Source organism: Mastigoproctus giganteus, chromosome 1, assembly GCF_048544385.1.
Source record: "Mastigoproctus giganteus isolate SK-2022 chromosome 1, ASM4854438v1, whole genome shotgun sequence".
NCBI lineage: Eukaryota > Metazoa > Arthropoda > Arachnida > Uropygi > Thelyphonidae > Mastigoproctus > Mastigoproctus giganteus.
Window position 1 is genome coordinate 161524352 of NC_143575.1, and position 17041 is coordinate 161541392.

At 35.1% G+C, this 17041-nt stretch overlaps 1 protein-coding gene across 1 annotated transcript in view; it reads left to right on the forward strand.

The window, feature by feature from the left end:
• Positions 1–16793, forward strand: part of LOC150091222 (neuroglian-like) — a 447266-nt gene extending 430473 nt beyond the window's left edge. The window contains exons 22-23 of the mRNA XM_090374775.1: positions 1135–1348; positions 16056–16793. Coding sequence (XP_090230901.1) covers positions 1135–1348; positions 16056–16266 — 425 coding nt within the window. The 3' untranslated portion in view covers positions 16267–16793. The remainder of the gene's footprint in view (positions 1–1134; positions 1349–16055) is intronic.
• The last annotated feature ends 248 nt before the right edge of the window (positions 16794–17041 follow it).

Here is a 17041-nt window from a genome sequence, read left to right on the forward strand (position 1 = left end):
GTTCTTGAATGCAGTGCACCACTCATATACCTGCTTTCTTTTTACAATGAATCATGCCTGAATTGTATTGCAAGCCTTTTATTTAAGGCTTTTGCCGAATACCATCCAATTTTCAGCCATCAGAAACCAAATATTGGTTTACATATTACTTCTTTGCCTTCTTACTAATTTAAATGGACACTATCTTGCAGTATAACTATGCCTCTTTTAACTAAGAGCAGACTATTCAAGATTGTATTGTAAGAATTGATTAGTCCCATGTGGAACACTGAAAAAAAAATCACCAAATCACAATAAGCTCACCAAAATTGATCACTGCACATAATCAGTACATTCTTCTTCGCTGTTCCAGGCACAAGAAGAAATAGTTGCATAATTCAACCTCGAAAGATACAACTTTAGTTGGAAGAAGTATATGTCCGTATGCACAAGCATAGTTAATGTAAGGAAAATGAAATACCATAACACTGTGTATATATTTAAAAAAAAAAAAAAAAAAAAGAAGTGGAAATTCTGTGTCAAATTGATACAGATGCATACATTTTTACTGTGATATGCTATGCTTAAACTGCATTGCTGGTTCTTAATGTTCTTCAACTTTGGAGGTGGGGGGGGGGGGGACTAAATCATAAACAAATTTATCAAAAGGAAAAGTTCTTATGCAGAAAGTTTGAAATGTAAATTTGAAAGTTTGGTCTGATTTCTTCCCTGTCACTCACCTGGTTTGATAGCTGTTGTAAGGATGTCATATATAAAAGGTGATCAAATAGTTTAAGTTTAGAAGCAAGCTAGGATGAGGGGGTGCTTAACATGTAGTTCAGTTAAATCAGTAAACAAGCACTGGCTGCCACATGGAATGGTGTGGTACCATACAGACACTGTTCAAGTTATGACACGCCTAAGGCAAGGCATCTATAAATGAAACAAATTAAAGCTCCATTTTACTTTGCTGTATGATTTTAATCTAACAGTTATACAATACATTTAATTTTATTGTGAAATAAATTTCTAGCATCATTGGTGACCTATCTAGTATGTTCAGGTTCCTGAAAATTTAAATATGGTATAAGGCTGTCTTTAACTAAGTAATATCCTTATTTTGTTAATATAATTAATGTTTTCTTTTAATTCAAGCTGTTGCAGCTCCAGACTCTACAGATAACATTGCTACTGCAGCATGGTTTATTGGCATGATGTGTGCTATTGCTTTATTATTGTTACTGCTCATCATTGTGTGCCTAATCAAAAGGAATAGAGGTGGCAAGTATTCTGTACATGAAAAGGAAGCTGCACAAGGGCAAGACCTTGATTATCCTGATGAAGGAAGTTTCAATGAGTACAGGAAACCGTGAGTATTTTAAGAACATTCTACTTTCATGGTTAGCTTTTAATCTTAAAAATAAGTTCTCTGTCATGTACAGTTCACACATATTAACATGCTTCCTACAATGCAAAGGTCCTTTATTTGTGCCTTGGGCACTGCTGTGAGGTGCTGGAACAAGAAGGTGCTGCTTTTTAGTAAATGGATTTCATCTGTGAAGAATCATCACTCCAAGTAACATCGGCATCTGTTATTTGTGCCATTCTAACATCAGCAAGAATGCAGATTCAGAATCTGCATCACTTGAATAGAATTCTATTTCAGTATCGGATGGAATATTATAAAGAGCTGATTCAGTTGTGATAAGTTTCAACATACTGTGTCTCAGTTCCTTTCAGTCCTAATGTCCTCGGCTGTGGATCAGTTATAATAACCTTAGAGTATATTTTTATGGGAAAACACTTTTTACACAAAATTTTATCAGTAGACATACACTAAGGATGATGTTTTCTTTTTCACAAACTTCAACTTCAAAAAATGTGTAAAATACTAAACTAAATAAATGAATTCAACATAAGCAAAGAACATATGAAATTATGAGCCATGTATACAGCTTTCATTTATATCACTCTCTAGATAGAGCAATTAGTAGTAGAAGCATGTGATGCAAGAAAGCAAGCGTATGAGCTTATGTAGCATCAGCCAAAAAAAACGCACAATTTCACACATTCATTCCCTCTAAAAGTTTGTCTAGTTCCTCCTTGAATTTATTTAAACTATAAAATTCCACAATGACAGATGGAAGTTTGTTCCAGCAATCAAACTACCTGCTGACTAAAGGCAAATTTCTGCACATCTATTCTATAACTGTCTTTCCTCGATTTGAATTTATGTCCCCTCAGGTTCATAATCTGAACAATCAGAAGAATTAGATCAGAATTCAGCATGCTCAACCTATTCAAGGCCTTATACACCTCAATCAGATCAGCTCAGCTCACAGGTGATTCATCTCCAGCCGCTGCAATTTGCAGAACTTAAGCCTTTCTTGGTAAGAGAACCCCTTCGTTCCCCTCACCAATCTTGTAGACCTTCTCTGTACTTGCTCAAGCAACTCTACATCCTTCCTAAAATGAGGCCTCCAGACCTGTATGCAGTAATCAAGGTGTGGCCCAACCATTGCCTTATACAAAGTGATAATCGCCTCCTTTTCCCTACTAGCAAAATTCCTGAATATCATTGACCCCATGACTTGCTCTGGCAGCCTGTCTGCATCACTCAGAAAACTTCATATCTGACTACAGTTACTCTAAGGTCTTTTACATTTTCTATCATCCTAAGTGTATTACCACACAGTTGGTATGCTTCTATAGGGTTACTTCTACCCATATGCAGTATTTGTTAATGTTAAACTTCAGTTGCCACTTCTCAGCCCATGTGCCCAACTTTTCTAGATCCTGTTGCAGTAGTACTGTCACTAACAACCTTGCCAACCTTTGTATCATCTGCATATGTGGACATTAAGCCTGATATATCTTCATCAATATCATTGATAAATGTACAAAACAAAAGGGGGCCCTTCAAACCTTCCACACCTGCTTAACATTACATACGGCTGGTTTTTTTTTTCTTTCAAAGGAAAAATCTGGCATCCCTAATTTAATTACAGCACATCCTGCAGTAACAAATTAAAATATAAGAAAGGAATCACATTTCATTATTCACAATTAACTTAAATAATCCCTGGGGGACTCCACTAATAACATTAATCCACGAAGAGCAGTGTCCATTGATTTCCACAATCTGTCGTATCCCACTCAACCACACTTTTATCCATTGTAGCAAAAATGCCCTTCATATCATACTGCTCCAATTTTTATAGTAGTCTTCCTTGTGCAACAGTATCAAAAGCTTTCCTGAAATCCAAGTGTATGATATCAAAATTATTTTTTTCATCCACTTCCTTTGTAACCACATCATAGTATCCAATCAAATTGGTCAGACGAGACTTTCCCTTAATAAACCCATGCTGTGTCTAAATTATTAATGCAGTCTTGTCTAGACGATCCTGCAATACTTCTTTAACGAGTGACTATTATTTTCCCCAAAATAGAAATTAAACTAACAGGTCTGTATTTAGTTGTATCACCATTTGATCTCCTCCCCCCCCCTTTGTGATTTGGGAATACATTTGCACATCTCCAGTCCATGGGGACTTCCTCTGAGTCCAAGGATGTTCTCATAATTATAGCTAAGGGTTTGCTTACTTCCTTTGCCATCTTCTTTATTATAACTGGATAGATCCCATCAACCTCAGGTTGCTTTATTATGTTTATTTTCAACAATTTTCCCTCCGCTTTGCTCTCAGTTATTACAAAATCATAAAGCTCCCTGTTAGAATTTAATAAGCTTCTGTCCTTCACTTCCCTAAAGGATTTCTCACGTGTGAATGTAGATGTAAAATACTCATTCTGAGAGGATCATCAACAGTCGAACCATTGATATCAAGTGGACCAATCTGATTCATCCTCTTCCGTTTAGAGTTTATATAAGTAAAGAAGTCCTTGCTGTTTTTCTTAACATGCTTTTCCAAAGATTTCTCATAATCTGTCTTCACTTACCTAATCTCATTTGTGGCTTCTGTCGTCTGATAATTTATATGCATCCCGTTCATTTTTCTTCTCTGTTACAAGTCTCATTAGTTCATCTGACCTCCATTTAGGCCCTAAACATTGAACAGTATTTCTTAATTGGTATGAAAAGCATAGTAGCTTCCACAATTAATTCCTTGAATACTTCCCATTTAGAATTGGTAACATCAGTTGGTCCCACTGTACAGAATTGTACACTGTACCTACCATTATATAATTTGAGAAGTTCAGGTAAGAGTACTTCGAATCCAGTTTTAAAGATTTCAACTGGTAGCTGATCTCCTTCAGGTGCCTTACCATTTTTCATCTGTCTTATTGCCTGTTTGATTTCACTATTTGTAATTTCTAGAATATTATCCTCTGCAGGATTGTGTATAGTTGGATATCTTCAGTCAAGTTTACATTTAGGTTGATAGTATAAAGTTCTCTATAGAATTTTGTTGCTATACTAAGTAAGGATTTCTGATCTGTTGGTTGTTATTTGTCCTTATTTATTTTTAAGGGATGGGATCATGGATTTTCCATTGTTAATTCCATTTTTTGATTTTAGTATTTATGTCTCTTAGGTATTTTCTTATTTCTCTTTTCATGAGTTTATTGAATGTAAATGCTAGTCCCAGAAGAGCAGTGCCCATTTATAACATACCAACCTAACCCAATTGCACTGGCCTTGGATTCTATGTATGTCTTAACCAAGAGAATAACCCCCCCCCCCAACCTTTCTGTACACAGTGTACTCCACTCAAATTCTGCATACCTTGGGACCCGTGCCACTATGTTCCCAATATCACTGCAGTGTCTGCATACATGCACCTGTTTTTGCTATTAGTAATCCTAACATAGCATGTGCATATTCTTATCCCATGAATACCTCCAGGGCTGTTGCTTGTCCCAGTAGAAGGGACAAAAGAATCACTTTCACCTCTATTTGCTGCTACTGTCAGTCTATTAGCTTGTTTATCTCCCTCGTGAAAGTTAGCAGTTTCCTGACCCATCTATTGCAGCCAAAATAGCATCAGTAAATATTCTTGTACTCCTGTTTAAATGTATCTCATCCCTGTAAAAAGTCTCTCCTGTTAACAAGTACAGACAATACTGAGAAAAATTCTACCCTACGAACCTTGCACAAGGTCTCCAGGGCCAAATTTATTGATAAGGCTCTCATTATGTACTCCCTCCTGTTGTGTCAGGGAAAGAATGCAGACACTTTCAAATTTATTCTAAATTTGAATTTTTTCTCAAACTGCCCTGTACCTGCTAAATAAATCCTCTAATCTCCTGTTCTCTATCATTAGTACCAATGTGTACAACAGTTATCACCTTTTTTGCCCTTAGAAGTGAGGCTGCTCAATCACATCAAACTTTTATCCCTGGAAAATTTACTCTGGTCCTATTCTGCCTATCCTTTTTTGCAATATATATATATATATACACCTAATTCTGTTTTTACACAATAGATACGTTCCTGAAAAATATGTGTAAAAAAATTTGTGTAAAAAAACATTGTATTTATGGAAGAAAATAAGATTGGTTCCAGATCTAAAAAAAAAAAATCAGTAAAAATAATTAAAAAAAAAAACACATAAAAATATTCGTTTTAAGCTTATTATTTTATTTCAACAAAATACACATGTAATGAAAATGTATTAAAGTAAATTTGTATGCATATGAAATGAACAAAAATTCTTCATGAACAAAAAAAAAAATGTTTTACACATAACAAGATTTTATTCATTTTCACTTTCTGATAATAATCAGCACATACGTTTGCGTACTACTGGAATATCACTAGAAATGTTGTGGACATCGTCTTCTTCCTCTATTAATGAAATTCTTTCTGTGATCTCTTGAGCAAAATCAGCACGAGTCTCCTCTTGTGCTGATGTTTCACCGGTTTTATGAACGAATTCAGTTATTAATCATTGTGTTCGTGTTTTGGTTAGGCCGTTATATAATTCTCTGTAAGAGGCTGTCAACAACTTCAGTTAATGTTGAAACTTCCCAGCGTGTTCCTCATTAGGGTCATGTTTGACAAAATGATTACCTAATTTTCTGGCCAGTTCCAGACCTTTTATTAAATCTGCATTTAGAACAGGATCATTTTCTTCATTATCACTATGTTCTGGGATAAGGAGTTCCAAGGACAACCTCTAATATTTCATCTTCGCTTAGGGCTTTATCGGTTAACAATTCATCAATATCTTCAAATGGTAGATCATAGAATCCTTCTTCACCAATTTTGTGTGCCATTGTAATGATGTTGGGAAATTTGGTCGTATTAGGGATGATGGGATCTTTGCTTTTTACACATTGTGGCCAAACCGCTTTCTTTCCAACACGCATTTAAAGTTGCTGGTTTTAATTCAGTTAACGGTAATCCAACTTGATTGATACAATCCATAATTGAGAATTTCTTCCACACATCAATGACTGTTAGTGTTTCATCATTCAGTTTGTCCAAAATGTGTTGGAATGTTCGTTTTACGTAGTATGTTTTAATTGTCGCAATTATACCTTGGTCAAGCGGTTGTATCAAAGATGTAGTATTAGGTGGCAGAAATAAAATTTGTATACGTTTGGGTGTTCCAAGACAGGATGACCAGGGTGCATTGTCAAGAATCAGAAGAACTTTAAATTCGAGACCTTTCAAATTCATATAACGTCTGACTTCTGGGACGAAACATTTGTTGAACCATTCTGTAAAAATAGCAGTGGTCACCTAGGCCTTCTTGTTTGCCATCCAGTGAACAGGCAGTTTATTGATATCTACACCTTTCATTGAACGTGGACTTAGGGCTCGATTTACCAGCAGTGGTTTCAACATACGATCTCCTGAAGCGTTGGAGGAAAATAATAAGGTCACACGATCTTTAGCTACCTTAAAACCACCAGCAGTTTTCTGCGATTTGACTACATACGTTCTGTTCGGCATTCGTTTCCAGAAGAAACCAGTTTCATCTGCATTCCACACTTGATCAGGAGTGTATCCTCCATCTTCAATAATTTTTGGAAGTTCCTGCGGGCGTACTTTAGCAGCCGATTCATCTGCAGATGCAGTTTCGCCTTTAATTTTTATATTATGAAGAGCATTCCTTTTAAAAAACCCTGTCATCCAACCTGTACTCGCAGAAAATTCATACTTTCTGTTTAACTGAGATGAAGTGCTTTGCTCCTTTTCTTTAATCTGTCTGTAAATTTTTAGTGCTGTTTGCTTGATGGCATTTCCATCTACTGGTACTCTTTTTTGTGACTGATCTTCTATCCATATTACCGGGGCCTTTTCCATTTTTTCCTTGACAATATCTCTTGTATATGATGATGAATTAACACTTAATTTTGTTCCAGAACATACCGACTTCCTAATTGCAGCTTCATTTTTCTTAATAGTTCTTACAGTAGCTTCATGTACACCAAAATGCTTTCCTACAGACGTAGCCCCTTGTCTAGTTGCAAGACTATCTAAAATTTGAATTTTAAGTTCCAAAGAAATTGCTTTCCTTTTCATTTTGGTAATAGGCGAATTATTCGACATTATATAAGGGCTACCGAAAAATATCTCAGTTATAATTAATAAAAAAGGTATGAAAAATTTGTAAACGTACAATTTATTGACTATTGGCAAAATTAATAAATTTATATGTGCACAAATTTCACTAAAGATTCTTTCACTTTGAAATAGAGCTTACTACTAAATGTCTTCTGAAGATACAATGCACGAATACCATAGATGTGCACCAAATTCATTTTGCTTACATTGGTAAGCAAAAGCACGCGTTTCAAAATGCGTACACTAGCTGTTATCCAATCTATTGGTGCGTGTAATATAGAAATGATACTAATATGCCACAAATAAAAAAAAAAATTTTTCTTAGAATTTAGGCAAAAAAAATTAATAGAAATAGTGTTAAATCAAAATGACTCGCGTAAAAAGAGAATGAAATATTTATTTTGAGTTCGTGCAAAAACAGAATTAGGTGTATATATATATATATATATATATATATATATATTATTTTTCCATTCCACTGAAAATATTTATTTCCTGTGGGACAACAAATCTCTGCTGTTGTGTGATGCTCTAGCATTGAACTGGGCAGATTGATGGGTTCCTCATTTCACTTTCTTTGAGGGAATCAATCCTGTTCTTCCAACCTTTATATAATCCCATCAGAATATCAAACCTTCTCATACTCTTTGTAACAAACACACATGAAAGCATCACTTTTGGCTGTATCATGTCCCACTAGAAGTACTTTGCAAACAGGCAACAAGTAGTGCACGTTATAAAATCTTAATTTGCAAGAAATGCCATCGGCAGTTCTCTTATAAATTAGCATTAGCTGAAAAACTACAGCTTCGTGTAATTTTTCGCAAAATCATTAGCTTTTTTGAAGAAGAATGGCGCATTAAATGAGCTAGCCTATTTGAACCAAACGAACAGAGCTTCATCTACTATTTGGCATTTCCCTTCACCTACCTTTTTCTGGTTTCACTAATCACAGTAGTGTTTAATGTGTGACATGATTTTAACAATTTCGATAATGACGACTGAGGCACTCCTAATTTTACTGCAGCTTCCCTTTGAGACACATTGCCTAAGTTTAATTTTTCGTATGTTTCTATAATTCATAACTTATTTTTTACGGTCAAATTCACTGACATTTTTTGTAGTAAAATTTAAAACACAGTAAAAAAGATAAGTGTCAATCAACAACAAAGCACGTGGCACACAAATTGGAACTAACACAACACACGCAAGTGAGACAAAGTTTATATATAGAAATGAAGAGCAGATTTCAGTGAAGGGGAAACACATTTCACACCATAATAATGTGAAAACACAGAATTCCAGCTATCGGTATTATCACAAATGAATAAGATCGAGTTTACTACCCATTTATTGCACTAACAGAAAAGCCCAATAAACTAGAAACTTCAAATTGTTTTTATTGTTTTATGGTTGTGACCTCCAGAAATGCACTTTAGAAAAATATCACAGAGGCATTCAAAATTGATTCTTTTATAACCAAAAATGTGATTCTAGTAAACGATGAAAGTATAGTGCATTTTATTGATTTGGATTGGTTCTTTGAAATTTGATTCTATTGAGCAGCTGATTCTAATAACCAGTGATCACTATAACTGGCACTTACTGTATATGTACACTGTGTATATTTATTTTTTATTTAATTTGATTATTCTCAGTTTTTTCATATATATCTGTTTTGGTCATGGCGGTTTTCCTCTCCCTGTACTTGGGCAAACAGGAGAGGGAGCATATTAGAGTACTGTTAAATAATGTGTAACTGACAGCGGTGTTGCCATAGGTTGGCTGGGACTGCTTTAATTAATAAATAAAAAAAATCATTCTATTAACAGTCGGATTTTTTTATAATAAAAAAACCTAGACTTTTCTGTTCAGAATTGGAACTTCAGTTATTGTCATATTTATTTATAAATTGGCATATAGTATGGTGGAGCAGTGGAAACACGTGTCAGACAGTGAAAAATTTGAAATCATGCAATGGTTAAGGAAGGGTAAAAGAGCTTCCAGTTTAGGAAAGATTTATGATGTTGCAAGAACTGCCATTAATGACTGGAAGTGGGACACTGAATTGTAATCCATTTTTTTAAAAGCAGGTTCTTGTTGTAATGAGAACCTTCCACTATCGCGGAAAACAGTGCAAAGAGAATACTAGCATCAGGTTGCATTAAAATTGAAATCTCAATTGATGAATCAATTATACAAGTGTGATGAAACTGGCCTAAACTGGTAAGGTGTCCACAAAAAATGTATTTTTTACTTCTACCTCAAAACACAAGCACCACAAGCACCACACATAAAATCACAATAATGGTGTGTCTTAATGCTGGTAGCGATCAGCAACTCCCTGTATAGGAAATCTAAGAAAATCTAGAACCAGGGCCGTACTTATGCATTTTGAGGCCCGAGGAACAAAATTATTTTTAGTCCCAGAACTTTTTTATTGATAAAGTATGACAGTAAAAAATTTTGTATTGCCAAAATAATTAATTTATATAATATTAAATACAAGTATTATATGAAATCCAAGGGTTTAACAGAATAATGGTTTTAACAATACCTGTATGGTACCAAATATTATCACATTATTAAATAAGAACTAAGAACATAGGCATATTTAATATATTCTGTCCAGTCATAAAAACCCCAGACTATCTGCAACCCATATGCAGACAGGGCTTTTTAAACTTCACCGTAATCAAACACTGGTTACTATTCAGTTGAAATATTCTTCCCCCCCCCCCATTGCTCTTATTTTGCAAATTTATCAATTATATCGTCACAATTTACAGAGTTTGTCACTTCAGATTCGATAAATAATAACAATAAATTGGACATTTTGTCCTGTATTAAATTATTTTGTAAATAGATTTTTTATTTTTAGTGCTGATCAAAACCATTCACCACTTGCATTTGTCACAGGCATTGTGAGAAATGTTTTCAGAATTGTTTCAACATTCGAAAATGTCGATCTAAGTCCATCATTAATAATATTGTACATATACCCAATATTTGAAACATTGTCTTCTTTGCCATAGTTTAAAAATTGCACTATTTCTGTAGAAAGCATGAATTAAGAGCTAAAGGTATGAACATTCCACCATTTAGTGGTATCCGTAACACATTTACAACTGACTCTCCCACATATTGTACTGAAAAGTTGCACTGTTCAACTGCTTTTTTTTGTGTCCCCTAGCCAGTGGAAAAGACTAAGGCACATTCCCGACATGGACAATACACCATGGTAAACCTGTGTTCTACTGTAAGCACCCTATTAGAGAATTAGGAGAGAGTGATTTGCCGTTATCTTGGAATTCATTTGTTGTTTTACAGAAATGAGTCATCCATACTTTCAGTAAATTTCACCTGTCTCTGTTTACATGGTAGGTACAAGTGGGCCCTCGTTTGGATTAGGGTGTTAAAAAAAAAAGAAATTGCTTTAAAAAAAAAATTGGGATTGCAGAGGACCACAAGCCCTCTCTATGGTAAGGCCCAAGGCTAGTGCCTGATGTACCTGTTCATAGTTATGGTCCTGCCTAGAACACTTAAAAACATTGTGTTAACAGTGCATTATTTTGTACAGAACAGTGAGTTGGGGGGAGAATTGGATGAACTTTGAAAATCTTTGGATTAGTTCATGAATATATTTTTGCCTGCAGTACAGCCTTATGTTAGAGCCACAGTTTGATAATAAAAAACAATATTATTGCATTGATAATGCACCTTATCAACAATCTTATGACATAAACAAGTTCTTCCAGTGTGCATTATTAATCCACAAGAAACAACAGAAATCAAAGTGGTTTTATTGAAACTGACTTGTTCTGAATTGTATTTGCACAAGTGATGTTGATACTTTTCAGAAAAAATGTACAATAACAGATGTAATATACAATACTGCAGAGACCTGGAAAAATTAATTACCCATTCCAAACTTCACAATTATACAAGGACAAGTTGTTGCCAAGTGTGGGAGAAAAAAGCAGATGATGCCACTGCTAGTCATCCTTCATCATCTGTTATAAACCAGCAGGAAGCTGAAGGTGTGGTTAAAAAACCAGGAACAAGCAAAATTAATGAACATCTTATTGTTAACAAATATTTTCAGTCTTGTTTTGAAAAAAAAAGAATGAAATAAAATGTAAAAAAAAAATTAACAGAGTTTAAAAAAATAAATTGTGTACATTGTCTTATTATGCTTATGCATAATATATATCTACAGCATATGTACTCTGCATTGTAAAGTATGAATAATTGTTTTTTATTATCTTTTTCTCTGTGTTACCCCCTGATTCCAACTTCCCTTATGGAAAAATAGAGGCTCTACCTGTGATAACTTTTGCAGCATTAGAGTCTGCAAAAGTTATTTTCACTCTAGCTCTATGAATCATCACCACACAAAAAGATTTAGTAGTTGCTAACCCAAACCTAATTTCTAATTCAGGGTAGTTCATCCTGGAAACAGAAAGTCAGATTTGTTTAAGCAGTTGAGGAGGGATTTTCCCCTTTCCAAGTAAACTTCCCCCCCAAAACAAGACTTTATATTAAGAATAAACAAGCAAATGCAATCATCTAAAAGTAAGTTTTATTATAATTGGTCATTCATAAAGCAAAATCATGTTTCTCTAAAAGATGAAACCACCCTTAGGTTTTTTTTTTTAATCTCAGCTTTGTACTGCCACTTATTCATTTTTGCATGGAAAAGGTTTTGCTAATCATAAGTTTTTACCTTGGACTTGCTGTTTTGCTAATAGATGCTTACTGAATTTTTTTCCCCACTTCTAATATCAAAGAAACTAGATGTACCCAGTGTAACATATGCCATCTTTCTGATTATGGCATAAATAGCTTAATCTAGATCCTTCAGTCTTCACCATTCTTGTTTAGTGGTGATATAAATTCTACAGCAGTCAACTGTGGGATATATGCATATGTCTCTATTTGCAGTGGTTTCCCATCTTCTCCAACAGATATTGCAGCAACCTCCATTTTGGATATAGGTGCATTATAACCACCTCATCCAACTGTTGCACTACTTCAGCCAGCTGATCTTTAGAATGGGGTCCCCTTCCCTCTCCAGACCAATTCAATTCAGACGGGGGGGGGGGGGGGGGGGGGGGGGGATGATAACCTAACTAACACTAACCATAGCAGGTTAGGCATGTCACTTTGCAGCAAGGGGGACCCTGTTCTAAAGTTTTAAGCTGTTTTGTTGTTGCTTCAACAGAATCGAAAATATAAAGTTGTCCATATATTCGCTTATTTGCCTCATTTGGATATAGTGGTGAAACCAAATGGTAAACCTAGCCATGTATTCTAAAACAGTATGGACCATTTCCAGGCGGTGATTTAATCTCTTTGCCCATCGATGCAAACTTCATTGCTAAGTTGTACTCTCTTATACGTTTGTATATGTTCTCCGTAGTTATTTGCATCACATATCCCCTGTAAGCAGTTCTCGTAATAGAGTAGGTGTCTCTGACAAGTGGGTCAAGTGAAACCTTTCCACCATGACAGCATTTAATGTATTTCTTTGATGTGTTTAACTCATGTCCCCAATATCTTGCATTGCAATACAGTCGGTCCTCGTATAACACGTGTTTACATTACATGAATTCGATCATACACGATTTATAAATAGGGGAACGATATCTTATATAACACGAACCGGATTCGCCTTTGAGTTTACAAGAAATGGCAGTCGAACGCAGAATCACCCCAACCGAACGCAACACGATAGGAATGAAGAGAAGATTCTGAAAATGTATTTATGTTTTTTATATCAGTGAAGGGGAAACACATTTCACCATAATAACGTAAAAACCAACACAACTCCAGCTATTGATATAATCGCAAATGCAATTAGATGGAGTTTACTACCAGTTTATAACAGATTCCACTAGCAGAAACGCAACTGGAAATTGTTTTATGTGGTATTAACCCCTAGAAATGTGCTTTAGTAAAACGTGAGGTGTTAATTAATAGAGTTGTCTCTGTCTTTACGGTGTTGTTTATTCAGTTGCTACACGGGCGCAGCTTTGTTTATGTGTATCAAGCGTGCCTCCTCGTTTTGTAATTGTGCTTTATTCCCTAAAAATTAGTAAAATACTTAAAAGGTGTGAAAAGGAAGCATCCTGGCGAAGACACTGCAGATTCAGAGAGAGGGAAAAAAAAAAAAGCAATATCGATAAATAGAGGCGGACTGGGTCAAAAATTCTTACCCGGGAAAATTTATAGTGGCCTCATACTACGGTTTATGGCCAAAATCACACCGGCCTCCAGCCCACTGGGATTTCCCGCGTAAGGCTTATGGCCAGTCCGCTTCTGTCGATAGAGAAAAAATATGAAATTGTGAAACGCTTTGAGCAAAATGAAAGACCATGTGATATTGCACGTGCTACAGACCGAAATGAGGCAACGCCGAGAATTAGAAAGAATGCAGAGAAAATAAAAACAACTTTCATAGTAGGAACAACACAAAGTGTAATTAAAATCCATTAGATTAAGACACAAAGAATTGGAAGAGATGGAATGGCTGTCATCTGTTTGGATTGAAAATCAAACAAAAAACAAGTTTGCTTACGATAGAAGCAAAAGCATTAGCAATATTTTATTATGTAATAGTCGTAATAAAATACGTAAGCATTTTATTACGACTATTTTATTTAATATAATAAATTTTTTACTATTTTATTAATAAATTTTTATTATTTAAATAAATACATATACATATAAATAAATACGTAATAAAAAATACGTAAGTATTTTATAACGATTAAAATTGCCCGATTATTTATTGTGTTTGGTAATGTTTTGGTTCCAAATGTGTGTTCAATCTTGGGTGGTCTGCACCTAACCCCACTTTTCCCATAGGGCCTGTTGTTTATATTGCACGGGGGTTTCTAGGAGCACAACTATCGTGCTATACGAGGACAGACTGTACTCACAGTTGTAACACATATTTCGTATGTCATGCTTTTCCACATTAATTACAGCTTGTTGATTATTCTCATCCAGTACTTCTATTTGATTAGTCCTACGGCATTTCACCCGTCTTTTTCTCTTTCTTCATTGTTTTCCTTCCGTCTTCGTAGTCATAGAGTCTCATTCATTTCGGTCTCTTAGATCTGTCCTCTGTTTCATTAGCATTTCTTTTACATTTCCTCAAAGTTCTTACACACTCTTCAGCCATTTTTACACTTCTTAGAACTGTTTGTTAAAATTGAAGACAGTTAAAATAAACAAACATCAATAGCTTTCAGGCATAGATTGCCTATCTTCAGTCGAAAAATGTTAGTACAAAAATTAATAAAGAATGCCCGGTATGGTGGTCATGCGAGGTGAACCGCATGAACGGATGCTGGCAACAATTAACAGTTGAAAAATTTGGGCAGCATACCTAAGCATTTTATATATATAGATGATAACTGGGGGAAGGGTTTTTCTGCACATCATGCATAAGTAACATCAAAAGTTTAATGCTATAATACTTCTGAAACAGTTTGCTCTAATCAGCGTAATGGAGTTTTAACTCCTTGTTACTGATGTGTGGGATTTAGAGCTAAAAATCTTCAGACTGCAGGAAGAGCTTACTGTCATATAAGTTAAAGTTAGTCCATTAGCATAATTTCTATACATAGTAAACCAACTGAAGTTGTGCAGTGGCATCATTACATAACTTGTGAATTCCTTCACGAGTTGCCTATTTTTTATTTATACCTCGAATAAACAAGTCTTCCTCATTAGAGAAGACTGTTACTTATTCTCAGTGGCACCACCAAGATAGCCATTTCTGAGCTATTTGGCCCCCCATCGGTGAGTGGGTACATACCTCAATGGTATAACAGCTAACAACCTACTGTTTATGCGCCCACTGAGAATAAGAACAGTAGTCTTCTCTACTGGCATTACTAATTTGAGGTATAATGAGATAGGCAACTTGTGAGAGAATTCACATGAGTTATGTAATGATACCACTACACAACTTCAGTTCATTTACTGTGTATAGAAATGATGCAAATTCACTAACTTATTTGACAGTAAACTCTTCCTGCAGTCTGAGGGGGTTTTTTTTGTTACCTCTAAATTCTACATGTATTAAACTACACCCTACTTGGCATCTCTCATATTGCTTGGTTGTCAGCTGTAATACCATTGAGGTACCTAATAGCCCAGAAATGGCCATCTGGGTTGTAGTGCCCACTGAGAATAAGTATCAATTGTCTTTTCTACTGGGGAAGCATTCTTTACACAAGGATTAATGAGATAGGCAACTCGTGAAAGAGTTGCACAATTTATTGTATAGAAATGATGCTAATGCACTAACTTACGACTCCTGTTGCTGAATAAATTAACTATAGCATTAAATAACTGTAATATGTACACTAGACATTATCATTGATTTCATTGTAACTCAGAATATATTACTATTTTTGTTTATTCAAAAATTGAGTATTTTTCTTTAAGTATTTGTTCTTTTTCTTAATTCTGAGCTATTTTTAATGAAGAGAGAAAAAAAAATTAAAATTCTATTTCTTAACAGAATGGAGACCCAAACAGCTCCTCGAGGTAGCCGCACTTCCTTAACAAGCAGCCTTAAAGGAGCAGAAAGTGATACTGACAGTATGGCTGACTATGGTGAAGGAGAAATGGGTAAATTTGGAGAGGATGGGTCATTCATAGGTCAGTATGGGGAAAGAAAGAAGAAGGAGGGTGAGGCAACATCCCCATCTGCACTGGCAACATTTGTGTAGTTAATTGCCACATTCTTCATTTTTCTTGCCTTATGTCATCAGGCTTGCCTGTGGAAGGAACTCATATCTGGAGTAATGTGGGTGTACAACTCAACTGTACAGAACTAGTTCGTTAATATTTTGGTTTTTACATTGACCACAGTTCCTCTGGTGGTTCACTTGTTCCATTCTACTGCCTCAGCCTTGCAGACTTACATGGACATTCCAGGTAGTCTTCAACAAGGAACCAGTGTTGTGATGTCTGGATTGTGATTGTTACAGCTGTGTTATTACTAGTGTGTTGATCTGTTGTGCAGTTAATTAATGTGGGGAAAGCAAGGTCTTGGTTGTTGCAGTTTTAAATGACCAAGCATTTTAAAAACAGTCAAGTGAATTGTTAATCCGTCTCATTTCATTGCAGAATGAAATTGTCTCTCTTAAAACTTTAAATTTTTCACAAGACTGTAAGATCCTAATTGTGTAATTTTTATTCTCTCGTGTACATTATGTTCTGGCAGTTCTTGCAACAATTCAGTTGCAAACTGTGGTTTTCTTTCCGTTAAAAGTTATAACAAATCACCTGTTTTCTAATTAATTATTAAATAATTATTTCAAACATAGGATCAGTTTTTTTGGAAAATATAAAAAGTCCCATAACTTATCTTTATCTCAGGGCTACAGTCTTTATCAGTTGTCCTTAAAATAGTGATTTATATGTTGGTTAGAGCCATGATAGCATCTGTTTATATAAAAGAGATGCTGAAATTCATACTGCCATACTGCCAACTATATATAT